Source organism: Megascapheus bottae, chromosome 21 (assembly GCF_031878675.1).
Source record: "Megascapheus bottae isolate mThoBot1 chromosome 21, mThoBot2.hap1, whole genome shotgun sequence".
NCBI lineage: Eukaryota > Metazoa > Chordata > Mammalia > Rodentia > Geomyidae > Megascapheus > Megascapheus bottae.
This window is the reverse complement of record NC_143529.1, coordinates 12,784,032-12,799,486: the sequence shown is the minus strand read 5'-3', so window position 1 is coordinate 12,799,486 and position 15,455 is coordinate 12,784,032. Positions and strand designations below refer to the sequence as shown.

Here is a 15,455-nt window from a genome sequence, read left to right as displayed (position 1 = left end):
CACAACCTCCTTAACAACTCAGCATCCAGCAAGTTTGAGCACAGAAACTTTACCTGCCCATATGTGTCCCACCCACCACTCTGCCTCCCATCTAAATTGAATTTGTACTGTTAATCACACACATAAGCCTGCATGCTCTTTTCTGTAACACCTAGCACAATCTATACTTACATACACATTTGTGAGTATAAACTCACAAATTACATCAATCTCCTTTACCAGCTTAAAATTTTCATGAGGTGAGGAAAAACCTGTTCTCTCTTTTATATACAACATGTGCTTAGTAAATGAACCAATAAGAGTCTGAGCAAACCATAAGTGGCTGTCTGACTTACCAGTCTATTACCCTAGTTTCTACTCATTCCTGAGTGTCACAATTCTGTGTCATCCACCTTATAAGGTATCTGCCACCAGATTTCCACAAGCATGTCAAATTCAACATGGCAGAAGTCAAGTCCATTCTCTCCTACTAAAGCCAGTTTCTTCCTCCTATACTCTGTCTCAGAAAAAGTAAATGCCCATAACTATTGCACCCATCAGAACCCAAGGAGATACCTAATCTATCCTTCTAACTTCCAGTCAACCGTCAGCCCTCATCTTTCTATCCTCTAAGCACCTCCTACTAACCTATCTCTCCAACTACATTCTTGCTCAGTTGACTACAACCTCTGCCGAATCACCCTTTTCATGCCACTGAAAACTAATGAGGATGGGGGTGAATATGATTGAAGTACATGTATAAAAACTAATTACAAAAGTCCATAAGAGCAAGTATTAGAGTTGGGGTAATTGATTGAAGTAAATTATATGTATGTATGGAAAGATTATAATAAAAACCCTTTTGAACAAATGTTCACTAATAACCAATTGATGCAAATCCAACCAGGTAGACTCCTCTTGCACTAATGAGAGAAGGAAATATTTCAGAGTGAAGAGTCCATGAATTCTGTTAAGTTTTCCAGGCCAAGAAATAGGAATATAAAAAATTGCAATGTCAGCCAGGTGCCAATGGCTCAAATAATCCTAGTTATTCAGGAGGTTGACATCTGAGAATCACGATTCAAAGCCAGCTCGGGCAGAAAAGTCTGTAAAATTCTTATTTCCAATTAGCTACTCCCCCTTCCAAAAAAATCCAGCAGTGGAGCTGTGGCTCAACTGGTAGAGTGCTAGCCCTGGGCACAGGGACAGAGCCTAGGCTCTGAGTTCAAGCCCCAGGACTGGCACAAAACATAACAATGCAATATTGATAAGTAAGAGGTAAATAAAAAATTGCATCCTCTAAAGAAAATGGCATACTAAAGAATGAGGGGGGAAAAAAGAAAATGGCTTACTCTAAAGACTAGAAGCATAGGAGAAAGGAAAACAAAGATATTTTATTTTTATTCTTATAGGTTTATTTTTGTAATGTAAGATAACTATTTACTCATGACAAAAATAATTTTATTATAAATATGTTTATAATTACTTATTAAATCATTATAAGCAATAATTCTACATACAGGTTTGGTTTTGTATTTTCTTTCGTGCTTTGGAGCTTGAACTCTTCCTTGGCTTTTTTCTCAAGACTGGCGCTCTCCCATTCAAGCCATATCTCTACTTCTGAAATTTTGCTGATAAATTGGAAATGAGTCTCACAAACTTTTCTGCCTGAACTGGCTTGAAATTATGATCCTTAGATCTTTGTCTCCGAAGTATCTAGGCCTGCAAGTATGAGCCACCGGCAACCAGATAAATGCAGGAGTTTTGTTTTCCTTTAAATGTTTAGCTTTCTAAGTCTCAAGTTCCTTGGTGAAAACAGTTTGTCTTACTGTAATGTCAATCTCTACAGCCCTTCTCATCTCTCACACTTTCATACTTAACCTGTTATCCAGCACTAACATCACACATTTAATTCTTTAAAGCCCCACGTTTGTGCTTTGACACAAATTGGTCTCTGCACCTAAATTACAATACTCCACACACTTCATTTCACGGTTATCTTCCTTGTCCTTTAAAATTCAATTGGTGTTACTCTAAAATATTTTCCCTGAGCCTTGCTCAATGCACTCCTCCTTTGTATGGAATGGTTCCCATCTTTGCTCTGTAATCACTTCTTATGCACAGCTTACAGGAGACCAGAAACCCTATATAAAGCATTGGATCTCCCATAGCCTAGAAACTTGGTCAGAGACTGTATCTCACTCCTGTGCCAGGTTCAGTGCAGAGCATGCAAAGCTGGTGAACTCATAGTGAAACAAGAAGCTCACATCTACTCATGTTGAAAATAAAGATGGTACAAGCAAAGGGATGATTTCCTTAAAAAGGTCACACTTTTTGAAGCCAACAATCCAATTGAAAAAAAAAAAATGGACAAAGAGCCAGGCACAGTGTCTCACACTTGTAAATCCTAGCTACCCAGGAGGCTGAGATCTGAGGATCCCGGTTCAAAGCCAGACCAGGCACTAAAGACTGTGAGATTCTTACTTCCAATTTACCACTAGAAAACCAGAAATGGCATTGTGGCTCAAGGGGTAGGGTGGTAGCCTTGAACTGAAGAACTCAGGGACAACACCCAGGCCCAGAGTTCAAGCCCCACAACTCACACACACAAAAAAAGTCAAAGAATGAATTGACCACTCACAGAAGAAGAAATACAAACAACTCTTAATTATTTAAAAACATGATGTAATTGAGTCATAAAAGTGAAATGTAAATTATCCAGATTACATGATACCATTCTGAGCTATCAGTCTGGCAATGATCAGAAGTGGGCTAACACTATGCTAACGAGAATAAATGGATTTTAAAACTTTTAGATGTGATTGACAGAACTGTACATCATTAGCATTTCAATGCAAAATAAATTGGCAATAATTCTAAAGATAAAAATGCAAACATTCCTCTTGAAAGCATCCCTACTTCACACAAGTTTGGATTCATGTATGATAATATTCATTCCAATCTAAGACTGTACTTAGACTGTATTCCACTCTCAGGAATCTTTTATCTCTGAACTAATTCCTATAGTCCTAAACTATTTGAGGCACAGATTAGGCGCAACATAATTAGAGGCCAGCCTACACACAAAAAATTAACAAGACTTCATCACAATTAGTACGTCAAGCATGATGGTTGACACCTATAATCCCAGCAACACAGCAGGCACAGGTAGAAAATGGGCAATCTGAGGAAATCTCAGGGCAAAAACACAATATCCTATCTAAAAAATAATTAAAATACAAATGAACTGAAGATGTGTCTTAAGCGGTGGAGCAATTAACTGGCAAGCATAAAGCCCTGAGTTCAAACCCTAGTACTGCCAAAACAAATATGATTATTTTCTTCAGAAAAAGTAACTCATATTTTGATAGTAACAATTACAAGAAATTATAGATTTGAAATAATTAGAGATTTTTTTCAAATGATCCTAATCAGCAAATCTCAAAAAAGTAAAGTATTTCTCTATGACTTACAAATGCAGTGATGGGAAAAATACAAACCAGTTGTATTCCTTTGGAGAAGATAATTCTAGAAGACCAACTAAGTATGAAAACTATTATACAAATGAGATAAAGGCACTTACTCTAGCCCACACATGGTTCTAGGATCCAGGAAATACAATTAGAGTTTCCCAATAACTGAAAAGTTTTCAAAGTCATCCCCAGAACTAATTCCAGGCCTAGCTCTGGACCTACAGGTCACCAAAACTTACTTGTTTTTCCTTTCAGATCTGAACCAGGAAGTTTGTTCTCACATTACTAACCTCATCAAATATATGTTAAGAATAGAAGTCAAAAATATGTCAAGAATATATGAAAGCATACAGAGATAACGGTATGGAAAAACTAAAGAAGGGACTCAGGAGATAAATACTGATGGTAGTAAGAACCTATTTTGTTTCATTTTGCTTTACTCAATAGATATTTTCTGTTTTGAAGATACAAAGCTCCGTTACCTAGTAGCAGAAAGGTTAACATTCTGTTTGGGCCATATTAGTCCCCCGGAGGTATTAGAGACAGGCACTCGCCCACTCCTTTAGGAAGGAGGTGCATCCTTCCTAAGCAGAGCGTGGATTTCAGGCCTATCTTAGATAGAAGGAAAATCTTGTAGTTCCTCATATAGAGAGCCAGAATGCCTTGTACAAAGCAGGAGAAATTCATTCAAAGCCATTTTTGTTACCCCTTTGCTCATTCACCAGATGCTCATAAATTTAGTCCAGGTACTAAATGCAGATATGGAGATTAACATGAGGAAGGAAATTGAATGTAAAGTTCATGAAATAAACATCACTTGTCACTGATGATCTTTATTAACTGGTTCTTCTTTCTGAAACAGTCTCTCTCTCTCTCTCTCTCTCTCTCTCTCTCTCTCTCTCTCTCTCTCTCTCTCTCTCTCTCTCTTTCTCTCTCTTTGCAGGTGACACCCACACATATCCTTCAGCTTTGGCAGAGATGCTCACTCAGATAACAACTGGAGTTCATGCTGCACATTTTCATCTTCGTGTGTCATCACAACCACGTAAAACCACAACTATAGGAAAACAAAGCTGTTTGCTGCTCTTGGGTCTCAACTGACATTTCCACCCAGCACGTAGTTTCTACTTTGGAGTCAGAGGAACATTTCAATCTATCACTGAGATAGCTCTGCCCAACAAAATACAAGTGAAAATCAAATCCCCCTGCCCTGAGATCAATTACCTTTTTATAATGTCTTGTCCTCTCTTGAACATCTGGCACTCCAAACCCTTCTACAGAGTTTACATGGTCAAATCAGAGGAATGGTCTTTGAAGCAGACATTTTGGCCCTTGGTGTTGTTCCAAGAGTAACATCAGCTGAGGAAAACTGATATACTCTTCAATCATCCAAATTTTTCCCCAAGAGATTTGCAAGCTTAATGCTTGCCCAGTGTCAACACCCCGAACTGTTTAACAAAAGACATGATGAGAAAGTGAGTCATTTTTCTTCTCTGGACACTGGCCTGAAGTCCTGAGAGCTGGCAGCCTAGAAATCTTCACAGGGAAAGTGCACCTTGGTCCAGGAAGGCGAGACAGAGAGAGTGGCGAGATCCAACCCCTCAGATGTGTTCCTGAAAAACTACATTTTTTTTGCCAGTCCTGGGGCTTGAACTCAGGGCCTGAGCACTGTCCTTTGGTTTTCTCAAGGCCAGAGCCCTACAACTTGAGCCACTTCTGGCATTTTCTGTGTGTGTGGTACTGAGGAATCAAAGCCAGGTCTTCAGGCATGCTAGGCAAGCACGCTACCACTAGGCCAAACTCTGGGCCCTGAAGAATCACACTTTGAGGACAAACTTCAAGAAATGCTACTGAAATATAAGGATGTGAGCATAGCCTCAGTAGAATAAGACCTTAGTTATGAAAATATCCAGTGGCTTCTAGTCCACCCTGTCTACCCCTGCTTATTGTGGTTGTCAGGCCCCCATTGCAACAGATCCAGGTACTTCTTCAATTTTTCTCACCCTTCCATCATCGCTATTCCAGATGAGGGGCACAGAGGACGGTATTTAAAAGGGACTGAATTTTTTTTTTCTCAAACTGGAGGAAAGGAGTGAACTCAGGATTGTGGGCATTTACACAGTTCATATGTTTGTGTTTCCAGAGCATGGTGAACATCTGTCAGGTAAAGAAGTGGAGTTTACATTGGTTTTCATTTTGAACTTGAGTATTAAGGTACTAGAATAAAGTGTTGTTGTTGTTTACAGAACTAGGTTGTACTATTTTTTATTAGTACACTAAAAAAGACAGCTTGTTAATTTATTTACTAACCAGGATTATTTTAACCAAGCTTATCCTTTTCTAGTTGATTTGATTAGTCCTGTTGAACCATTCATGAGTGACTACACATCTTTTCCAAGCTGTTGTTGCCTTTATTAAGCTTTATTTAAGCTTTTGTTCAATTCCAAGCCACTCTTAGAGTAAAATTTGCAACCAAGGAAACAGGACCTGCTCTGTAGTTACTCAGAGAAATTCTATGTCTGTTATTCAAGGGCCTTCCCCTACCTACAATCTAGTAGCAGAACGTGTGTTTATGTGTTGGATATAAATCTGATTTTTTCATTGGCACATATTAATTTCATTAGAGGATATCTCACAATGTTTCCATTCATATATGCAGTATATTTAGATCAAATTTCCCTTTGTTACTCTCTATATTTAATTTCAATTTTTAACTTTTTCCAATTGCTACATTTTGTTTGTTGTTATTCTCTTGTTTTGAAACCGTTGCAAGTTATCTGAGTGCTCAATTATGACATGAGCATGACAGGTGAAGATGCTTCCATTTTCTTTCCTCAAACTTCCATTTCTGAGCTCTTTTTGAATCTCAGCCAGGCAAGAAATTTATAGAATTTGTTGGTGTAAAATCACTTCATAGGAAAGAGCAGAGCTTCACTGGGAAGAAGCAGTTTTAACTGCAAAAGCAACATTTTCAGGGCCAGGAGTTTGGCCTAGTGGTAGAATGCTTGCCTAGCATGCACAACAATTGGGCAGAGTTCAATTCCTTGGTATCACCTACATAGAAAAAAGCCAGAAGTGGTAGAAGGCTCAATTGGTAGAGCCCTAGCCTTCAGAAAGCTCAAGGACAGTGCTCAGGCTCTGAGTTCAAACCCAGAACTGGCAAAAAAAAAAAAAAGCAACATTTTCAGAGTGTTATCTAGAAATATAGTTAAAGTACAGTTGGTAGAGTCCAAAAAGAGGAAATGTGACTTCAATGGAAAATAAACTTGCTTTTAGCTTTAGCTTGTTTAACATGACATTTTAGAATCATTCTTTCTACTAGTATTAGCTTTCCAGACTGCTCAACAATTTTTAAAATGTAGGTAACATATCCATTAGATTTTTTCACCACACTTAACTGTGTATGCTTTGCCTATTTATCTAATAAATATGGCTTTAATAATGTGAATTGTCTCACTTCTCAGAGTGTGATTAGACCATTTAGTTGAACCATTAATTCATAAACACCATATGAAATTCATTTTATTAGTCAATAAATATTTATTGCATGCCAGGCAATAAACAAAACAGATGAAATCCTTTCCCTTATGCAGCTTACAGTCTACTTTGGGGGAGGGAAGCAATAAACAAACCAATAAAATGGCTAGTGCAAAAGAAGACAAAACAGTATGGAGACAAATATGCAAGAAAGTAGGCAGGGTGTGTGTACAGGGGATTACCTAGGGTAGAAGGTGACACTTCAGGTGACCTTCAGGTCTCAGTCAGGTAGATAGGTAGAAACCTACTAGAAAACTACGGTGTGTGAAGGCATTAAGGTAAGAACATGCCTGAGATATCTGAAGAGGAATATGTCAAAAACATATACATAAATGTAGAGAGGGGAAGGCGAGAGACAGAGACAGAGAGGTAGAGAGAGACAGACAGTGAGGCAAAGAGGGTTTCCCTGAGCCTCAAATGGCCTTGCAGATACAAGACTCACTGAACCCACATCTTGAGAGAAGCTATGTTACTCTCCTTGACCTAGATTCATAGCAGGCCTATGGCAGTGCTGTTGGTTCTGCATCCATTACTGTTATCATCTCCAACCTCCAGCATGTAATTGAATTTAGTAGCATGGAATCATTTGCTAAGGCTGATGAAATTCCCATCTGACAATGCAAAAAGGCTGGGATGAAGAGGGACAGCATAATTTAATAATCAACAAATCCATTCCAATATTCATGATGACAGGTATCTAGCTGATTCAACACTGAACTTTGGAGTTTTCTCACAGGGCAACGACATCACACAGAATATACAGTAATTCCAGCTTGAGCCCTCAGTGAGGGAAACTATTGGTCCCGTGAGAAACCATGACAGAAGACAGCCAAATAAACCAGAAGTGAACCTTCCTTGAAGTGAAATTATTATATGAAAACCTGATCTAAGTGGGGATATTGGCTAAGCCAGAAAGTATACATTCCCTGAAGACAATGTTTTTAAACACAAAAATAAAAGCAAGTACATGATACTGTGGTAATTTTGGCACTAGGCACAGAAAATATAATGGACAGTTTGTGTGTATAGGTTGACATGCTCAACCCCTAAATCAAAAATTACAGAAATAACATGAATTATAGACTCTTACAATAATAACAGCAAATGATACTGTTTTCTTCACAATTATCATATCTGAAACTGCAAAAAGCAGTACTCCAACCTGTTTTTCAACCTTTTCTTGGTTCACACTAATAGTGAAAATGAACTTCCCTACATAACACTACTTTGGTTCTGTTCAGCATGAGTAAGAAAAATCTCAAGTGTGATTCATCTTTAGTAAACCTATATTTCCAGTTAGAAAACAAAACCATTTATTACCAAAGATCAAATCTTTCCATGTTCACAAAAAATGCATTTTTTTGCTACTGTCCTTTCTATAAATTCTCCAACTCTATCAGTTTTAATATATAAACAGGTAACTTGGATTGAAGAATTCTGTGTACCCTAAACACAAGTGCACATGTAAAGTCAACAGTCCATCAAACAAGTACTATTGAACTTTACCTTCTCTGGATTAAATATATAAAATGGAAGAGCATTTAAAAATCAGAGTACAATATTTTCTGTCAGAATCACAAGATTCCTAAGCCTCCCCTGCTTTCCACATTAGAAAAAAAATAAAGGCTTCTTTATATACAAAAAATAAGCGGGGGAAGAAATATCCTCCATTTCATTACAAGATACAATATTTCAAAAAATAGAAAAATTGAGGATTTTGAGGTTCTCATTTGACAGCACCTCATAAATTTGGGCTTAAATATGTTATAGATTACCTACTTTCTTAGATCATTGTCCAGTTCAGCTTCTAGATGTAATTTACCAATATGACAATAATAACAACAAGAGCTATTATTATGGATCGAGAATAAAGATAGGATGGCATCTTGACAGCAAGGCCTTGACTGTCATGGCAGCAGCCACATCCCCATGGACAATATAATACAAGGACAGAGATTTGTGATCATATGTCATTTTACAATTGAAGGGTCTTAGTGGAAGTTGAGCAGTGACTTGAGACTATTCAGATGAGGATGGGATTTGAAGCACTTCTCTCTGCCTCTAAAACACAGGCTCCTCTAGCACATACATAAACCAAAGTACTGAGAAAATGATATCAGTGGCAGTACAGCTATTCTTCAAGGTCCTTCGATAGATTTCAGTTAACCCAAATTGGAAGCAGAGTAATATCCATAGTCATTCCAAGATCAGATCTTTTCAGAGAACGCTGACATTGTCTCAAAAGATACACTCCAAAATCCTTTTCCATCTCAATGGATCTCCAGGATACATGGACAACTGAAGCCGCAGGATTCTAGAGTGTTGAAAGTGTCTATAAAGGAACTCTTACACCAAGGGTTCTTCTATTTGGTGCCTTCAGGAAACTGTCCACTTGAGGCTGACCATTTGTTTAGTACATGGCAAGAATTGCCTCATTCCCTTTTTCAAAGGAAATTTATTGGAATCCATCTCTTGAACCTTAATGGATACTAACATTCCCCTTTCACAGTATCATCTCTCCTCTTATGGGTATTCTTTTAGCACTCCACTCCAGACCTCCGCACAGAGAACAACTTGCAAAGCTGAAACACATATGGTGTGACCAGAATTTGCTTGCTGAACAAATAACCCTTCCTACTATTCAAATCATTTGGACATAATGTGAGCTTACTTTTGGACACATTCTTCTGTGTGTGAAAGAGTTCTTCAATTCTTCTTAAGTCATGATGTGAACATTTAAATTCCCATCATTGGGAACAAAGAAAGTAAGTCTACCTATGTTTTGAGGGAATTCTGTTACTTAAACTGTCTACCTGTGGTCAGAATTCATTAATGTCCACATTGTTCTAACAGGAAGATTTGCATTAAATAAGAACGAAGTGGCTCATTTTGTAAGGAGGAAAGTGTTTTAACAGTTTTAAACTGTTCAGTAACACTATTTCCTCCCTCAGTTTAAACTATCCCTACCCTGAATACATATTTAACCAAAGGAAATTATTTTCAACCCTTTCTTTTCCATCCAAAGTGTCTTTGAATATCATATTTCACTGGACTGAGATGGAAAGACAAACATGGAAGAAACTTGTCTCCCCCTGGTAGTCTAGAAGTAGAATTCAAAGCTAAAAGAATCCACACACTTTTTTGTTGACTTCTCTAACTTCTGGATCAAGTCAATAAATAGATGCTGATACGTTGGAATTGGGGCCATGATATTGCAAGACTTAGCCTGTCACAGGAATTTAACTTCATTGCCGAGTGTCAAGATACTCAATATATAGTCTAGATGTTCAAGCACAATTGGCTTGGCGGCCTAACAGGGGCCTGAAGTGGCTGGCTGAAAATGAGGCGTTGCTTTCCTATCCAGAGCAGTGGTGTTGAGTAGTTGGAGGGGTGCCAGCCAACTGGCTTCTGGATAGGCGTCCCTGTCAGGGGCGGTATGCTGCAAAGTCTCTCGTTGGAGCGTAGGGCTGGTAATGCCTGCGGGTGGGGCCGGGCCTCCGGGGGGTCATGTTCATGTAGTCACTCTGAAGGAGCCTGGTGGTTTTGCTATTCATCTGCAGAAAAGAGACATGTCAACAGGGAAGGACATGGGGAAGATGCCAAAGGAGGACTTGTAAGACTTGGGCACATCTATTCAAGACATCTACTTCCTGTGATCCTGAACGTTAGCGTTTCTGGAGTACCATGCACAAGGATAAGGACTACTCGAATCTATCCGTTCTTCAACATGAACTTGCAAAATCCCAACCAAAGGAAATATTTTTAATAAAAAAGAAAATGTGCATCTCAATGCATCACTTGGCCCGAATTGCAAATGTTTATCTGTTGATATTTAAATACTATTTGAAAGCCTTTCCTATTCAAAATAAGCTAAGTGGTCGCATTACAATTTCCTTACATTAGTCATTTATGTAACATGTTTCCTATAATTAATTAGAAAAAGACCTTCAGCTCCTCCAGAGTCTGGGATTATCATAAGTTCACAACCAGGAGAACCAAATTAATGGGGATTTACAGTTCTAGACAACTAGTTACATCTTCTTTACTTGCGTATACAGAGTTTTACAGAGACAATAATGTACTCACCGTTATTTCCCAGGTTCAGTTCCCTCTGACTAAATTTCTATCCGGAATAGGAATTAAAAGTCAAAATGAATGTGGAGCAGGGGTTAAGCTCACCATGAATCTTGGCAAAGCTTTTGACCAGGGGCTGTAACTGTGAGCTAGGAGTATCATTTCTGGATTAATGTGATGACATGATTTATATTGTGACAAAACATCCACAAAATTTATAAAAGTAGAAATGTATTTGAATATCTGGATTCACAGTTCTCTACCATGGAAAGCATTGTCTATTTCTAGACACAGAGGCATGATGCATGCAACCATACATGGGGCATAGCCGACATCCAAGTCTGAATAACTACAAGAGTGAATGACTTTAGCCCTGTCCTCATTTCTATGCACTCCTAGTTGAGTCTTCACACCTTCCTTGTCAAAAGACTACACGATTTGGAAACTACTAATTTTTTTAAACTCTCCGCACCATTCTACATTAGTCCTCCCTATCGTAAGCTCTTTATGGACTCAGTAACACAGGAACTATTCAAAACAATATTCTTGTTATTATTCCTTGAACAATAGAGTTTCCTACATAGCATATATATTGTACTAGATAGGATAAGTAATCTAGGCATGTTTATAAGACACCTGAGCACCTCTCAATGGTTTGGTACTTGAAGAGGCTTCAGAACCAATCCCAGGAGATACCGAGGAGAGCTAGTATTGATTACTCATTCCTTTTTTATAATACTCTTCTTATTTACCTTCTGTGATGGTGCAGTTTCATCCTACCTCTCTGTTACTCTTTCCCTGTTTCCCTTGGGCTCATTCTTCTCCTGCCATTCAGTGTTAGAATTTCTCCCCTTTTGTATTTAGCCTTCCCATCTAGTCACTCAGTTCTCTCTCCTTAGGTAATTCTCATTCTCATTCTCAGCTCCAGTTGCCACCTACTCATCTGAATGTTTATGTCTGGACTGGATTTCAAAAATATGCTACACCTAACAGGCCCCAAATGAAGGTCAAGACCCCTAAATTGATTTCTTCCTTATGTTTCTCATATCAATAAATGACACTCCTATAAACACAGTAGCCCAAGTCAGAACTCCTAAGTCTCAACCTTGACAGCTCAATCCCAGGTGCCCCTTGTTCCAAAAGACATTTGACAAGGTCCAATGACATTTCTATTTGTTATAATAGGAAGGGACGTTACCAACATGTACAGAATAGTGGCCAGAGATGCTAGTAAACAACCTACTATGCACAGGGCAACTCCTACAATGACAACTTGCCTAACCAAAATCACCAATAGTGCCATGATTAGAAAATACTCATCTAAGTACTCTGACCATAAAAAAATGGGGTGACAGAAAAGCAAGGGATATGTCACCAATCGGAATCCATATTACTACACTGTCTGGCTCCTCATTACTTATAGTAAAAGGTATTTGAGGTTGGAGCCTAGGTTGATTGGAAGACAAGCACAACACTAGGTGAAGTAAATTTGAAAGAGATGGGTATAAATTCAGCTTTAGCCAATGAGATGACAGTTCACATATCTACCTGGTACTAAGAAGAAAAACTAGCAAAAATAATTGGAAAGTTTGTTCAGATAGAAGTACACGTGAAAGCTAAGCATGCTATATTCTTCAAATAGCTTGGTTCTACATCATTTCTATAAATAAAAGTCTAGGAGTCTCTTGGGCATAAAGTTACACTAGAGCAATGTTAAGCCAATGAAATGCTTGCCCCAAATAAGCAGTGAAGGCTGCTGCCGATAACCCAGGAATCATTTTTAGTACTTACTCTAATCTTTAGATATCTCTTTACCAAATCCCCAACTAACAGTCTTTGTCTCTGGACAAGGAAAAAAAAATATAGTACATAAGGAGGCACCAGTAAAGATGTCTTCTTGTTGAGACCCCCAAATTACACCCAAAGTTGATGAAAGATCTGCAGTCAGCTCCCATCTTACCCTCACAGTCTTACCACTAAGTAAATTTGGTCATATCATCCAGAGTCTAAATGCAACATTAGGATGGAAATAACATTAGGCGGAAATGAGCATCCAACATATGCACACACCTGTGCCCAGGGTACCCCATGGGCCTGTGTGTCCGTGCCAGAGGGCACACTCCTCCCTCGAGACACTTCTCCTTTGCCCTTCCCTCTATTCTGCCTAATTCACTTTTTTTTTCTGGGAGTTAACAGCAATACACAGAACATATACAAGACATTGTGTGTGTGTGTGTGGGGAGTGTCGTGGGGCTTGTTCTTGGTCTGGGCACTGTCCCTGAGCTCTCCAGCTGAAGGCTATTGCCCTACCCTTGAGCCAAGCCCCACTTCCCATTTTCTAGAGGTTAATTGGAGATAAGAGGTCTCAGATTCTTTTGTGTCCATGCTGGCTTTGAACCTTTATTCTCAGATCTCAGCCTCCTGAATAGGTAGGATTACAGGTGAGAGCCACTGCACCCGGCCCATTAAAAAAAAAATCTATAAGTCTAACACCCATGGCTCTTGTCAATCATCCTAGCTACCCAAGAGACTGAGATCTGGAGGATCATAGTGCGAAGCCAGCCACAGCAGAGAAGTCTGTGAGACTCCATCTCCCAAATAACCAGCTAAAACCAGGGCTGGAAGTTATGGTTCAAGTAGTAGAGTGCCAGTCTAGCAAATGTGAGATCCTCTGTTCAAACCTCAATCCCTTCCCCACCTCTGCTCCCCTCAAAATGCAGAAACAAATGGTCTCCAAGAATGTGCTGGATTTAAAGGCATCTTCCACATTGCAATTGTCATGCTGTAGAGAAGAGCATGATTTTTCAAAAGTTCCTTTTATGATCATGATTGTAAAAGACTGCAAGGGAAAGAGGTTCGTTACTCAGCTGGGTGAAAGGAGAAGTGAGTGAGAGTAGCAGCTGCTAGTCCATCCCAGCCTGAGCAGGAGAAGGTTTTTTAATTTATTCCAATGTCAACCTCGGGTCAAGAACTGAGATAGAATCTGCAGCTGTTCCCAGAAACCCACTCAGCCTAGAACAGGCTACAGTAGCACCTCTTGGGCCCTCAGGAAGTGACAGAAAATAGCAACTTTCACCAAGGCACTGCAGACTAGCCAAAAATAGGAGCCCAGTAAATGACCGAGGAAGTAGCTAAACACTAGGGATCCCTCCTGGCCTAGATGCCTAGTTCATCAAGGTCTTCGTCACTTAGAGAACTGCAGCCGGAAATGATGGCCCAAGACCAAAATGCCACTTTCTACTGTGAAATATAGATATAGTTCTGTTTGTACCCATTAGTTAGACAGTACACAGAAGTAAGTTTGAGATTCACGTAAAGGGTTTTCTTATTAGATAATCTGGTTTGACTATAAGAGGCTACAGATGAGGAGACATGCCACTGAGATTGCAAAACTCAACAGGAGTCTGGGAGATCTAATAAAACCAAAGTAAGTTTGTTTCAAGATAAACAAGATGAACTTTATTAGCACTTAATAGGACTGCCAAAGAAACTGCTCATAGTATCTATGATGTATGCTGATTTGAAAGTTAATTGCTTCAATTCATTAAAAGTGAGAAACTGTGTTTGTTTTTTCCTTGTGATTGTAGTCACTCAGGAAATTAGCGCCTCATTTTGGAAACTACTATTTGAACATCTATTTACCATAATTTCTAAATGATGGAAAGTACTCATTTGGCCACTGAAAGTTAAAGCTGTTTCCAAACTATTTCTCACAAAGCTAGTCAATTTCTTAGGCCCAGGCCAGCCTCTCTCAGAGCAGCATTTGGCTCTCAAGGGACTGTTACATCTGGTCATTAGATTAAGAAGCTGAGATTCTCAATGAGAGGACTGGAAACAGGCATAAAAATTCAATGGCCACAGACTAGAAGGGAAAAAAATGCCAACTAAGAATGCTAAAAATTCTAAAATCAATAACAACTGCCACAGACCTGAAAGATATCTATAATATGACCCACCCAAGATGCAAACTAACATCAGAGGCAGAACTTGGGCTACTTTGCTATATTAGAGTCCCCTTTTCCCATAAGGATTGGGCAACTTGCAAAGGGTGAATTGGGAAAATTCCCAGGAGGATACCAGTATGAAGAGTTTTACTTTTTGTACTAACAAAAATGCTACTTTCAAAGTGTTGAAAGAAAAATAATCCTATAAACCAGGACTTTTGTAGAGCAAAAGTATACTTTAAAAGCCAGGAAAGCTTATGAAATGCAGTCTCAGGGAGTTTGGAGGACAATCCTTCCAAGAAATGCTTCTCATTTCCTTTTTCATGGAAACAGAAAGCAACATAGAGAATAAATATCATTGGGAAAGGTAAGCACCTAGTGAAAGGTTTAAAGTAATATTATTACTCTGTCTCTATAACTCTTCTGCTTTCTGTATTAGAGGACAGAT

General features: G+C 38.8%; 1 protein-coding gene across 1 annotated transcript in view; it reads right to left on the bottom strand.

Moving 5' to 3' along the window:
* Nucleotides 1–6,968: 6,968 nt before the first annotated feature.
* The window catches only part of Cd28 (CD28 molecule), a 105,946-nt gene continuing 97,459 nt past the window's right edge, over nucleotides 6,969–15,455 (bottom strand). Inside the window, exon 6 of the mRNA XM_090355213.1 lies at nucleotides 6,969–10,543. Coding sequence (XP_090211339.1) covers nucleotides 10,415–10,543 — 129 coding nt within the window. The 3' untranslated portion in view covers nucleotides 6,969–10,414. The remainder of the gene's footprint in view (nucleotides 10,544–15,455) is intronic.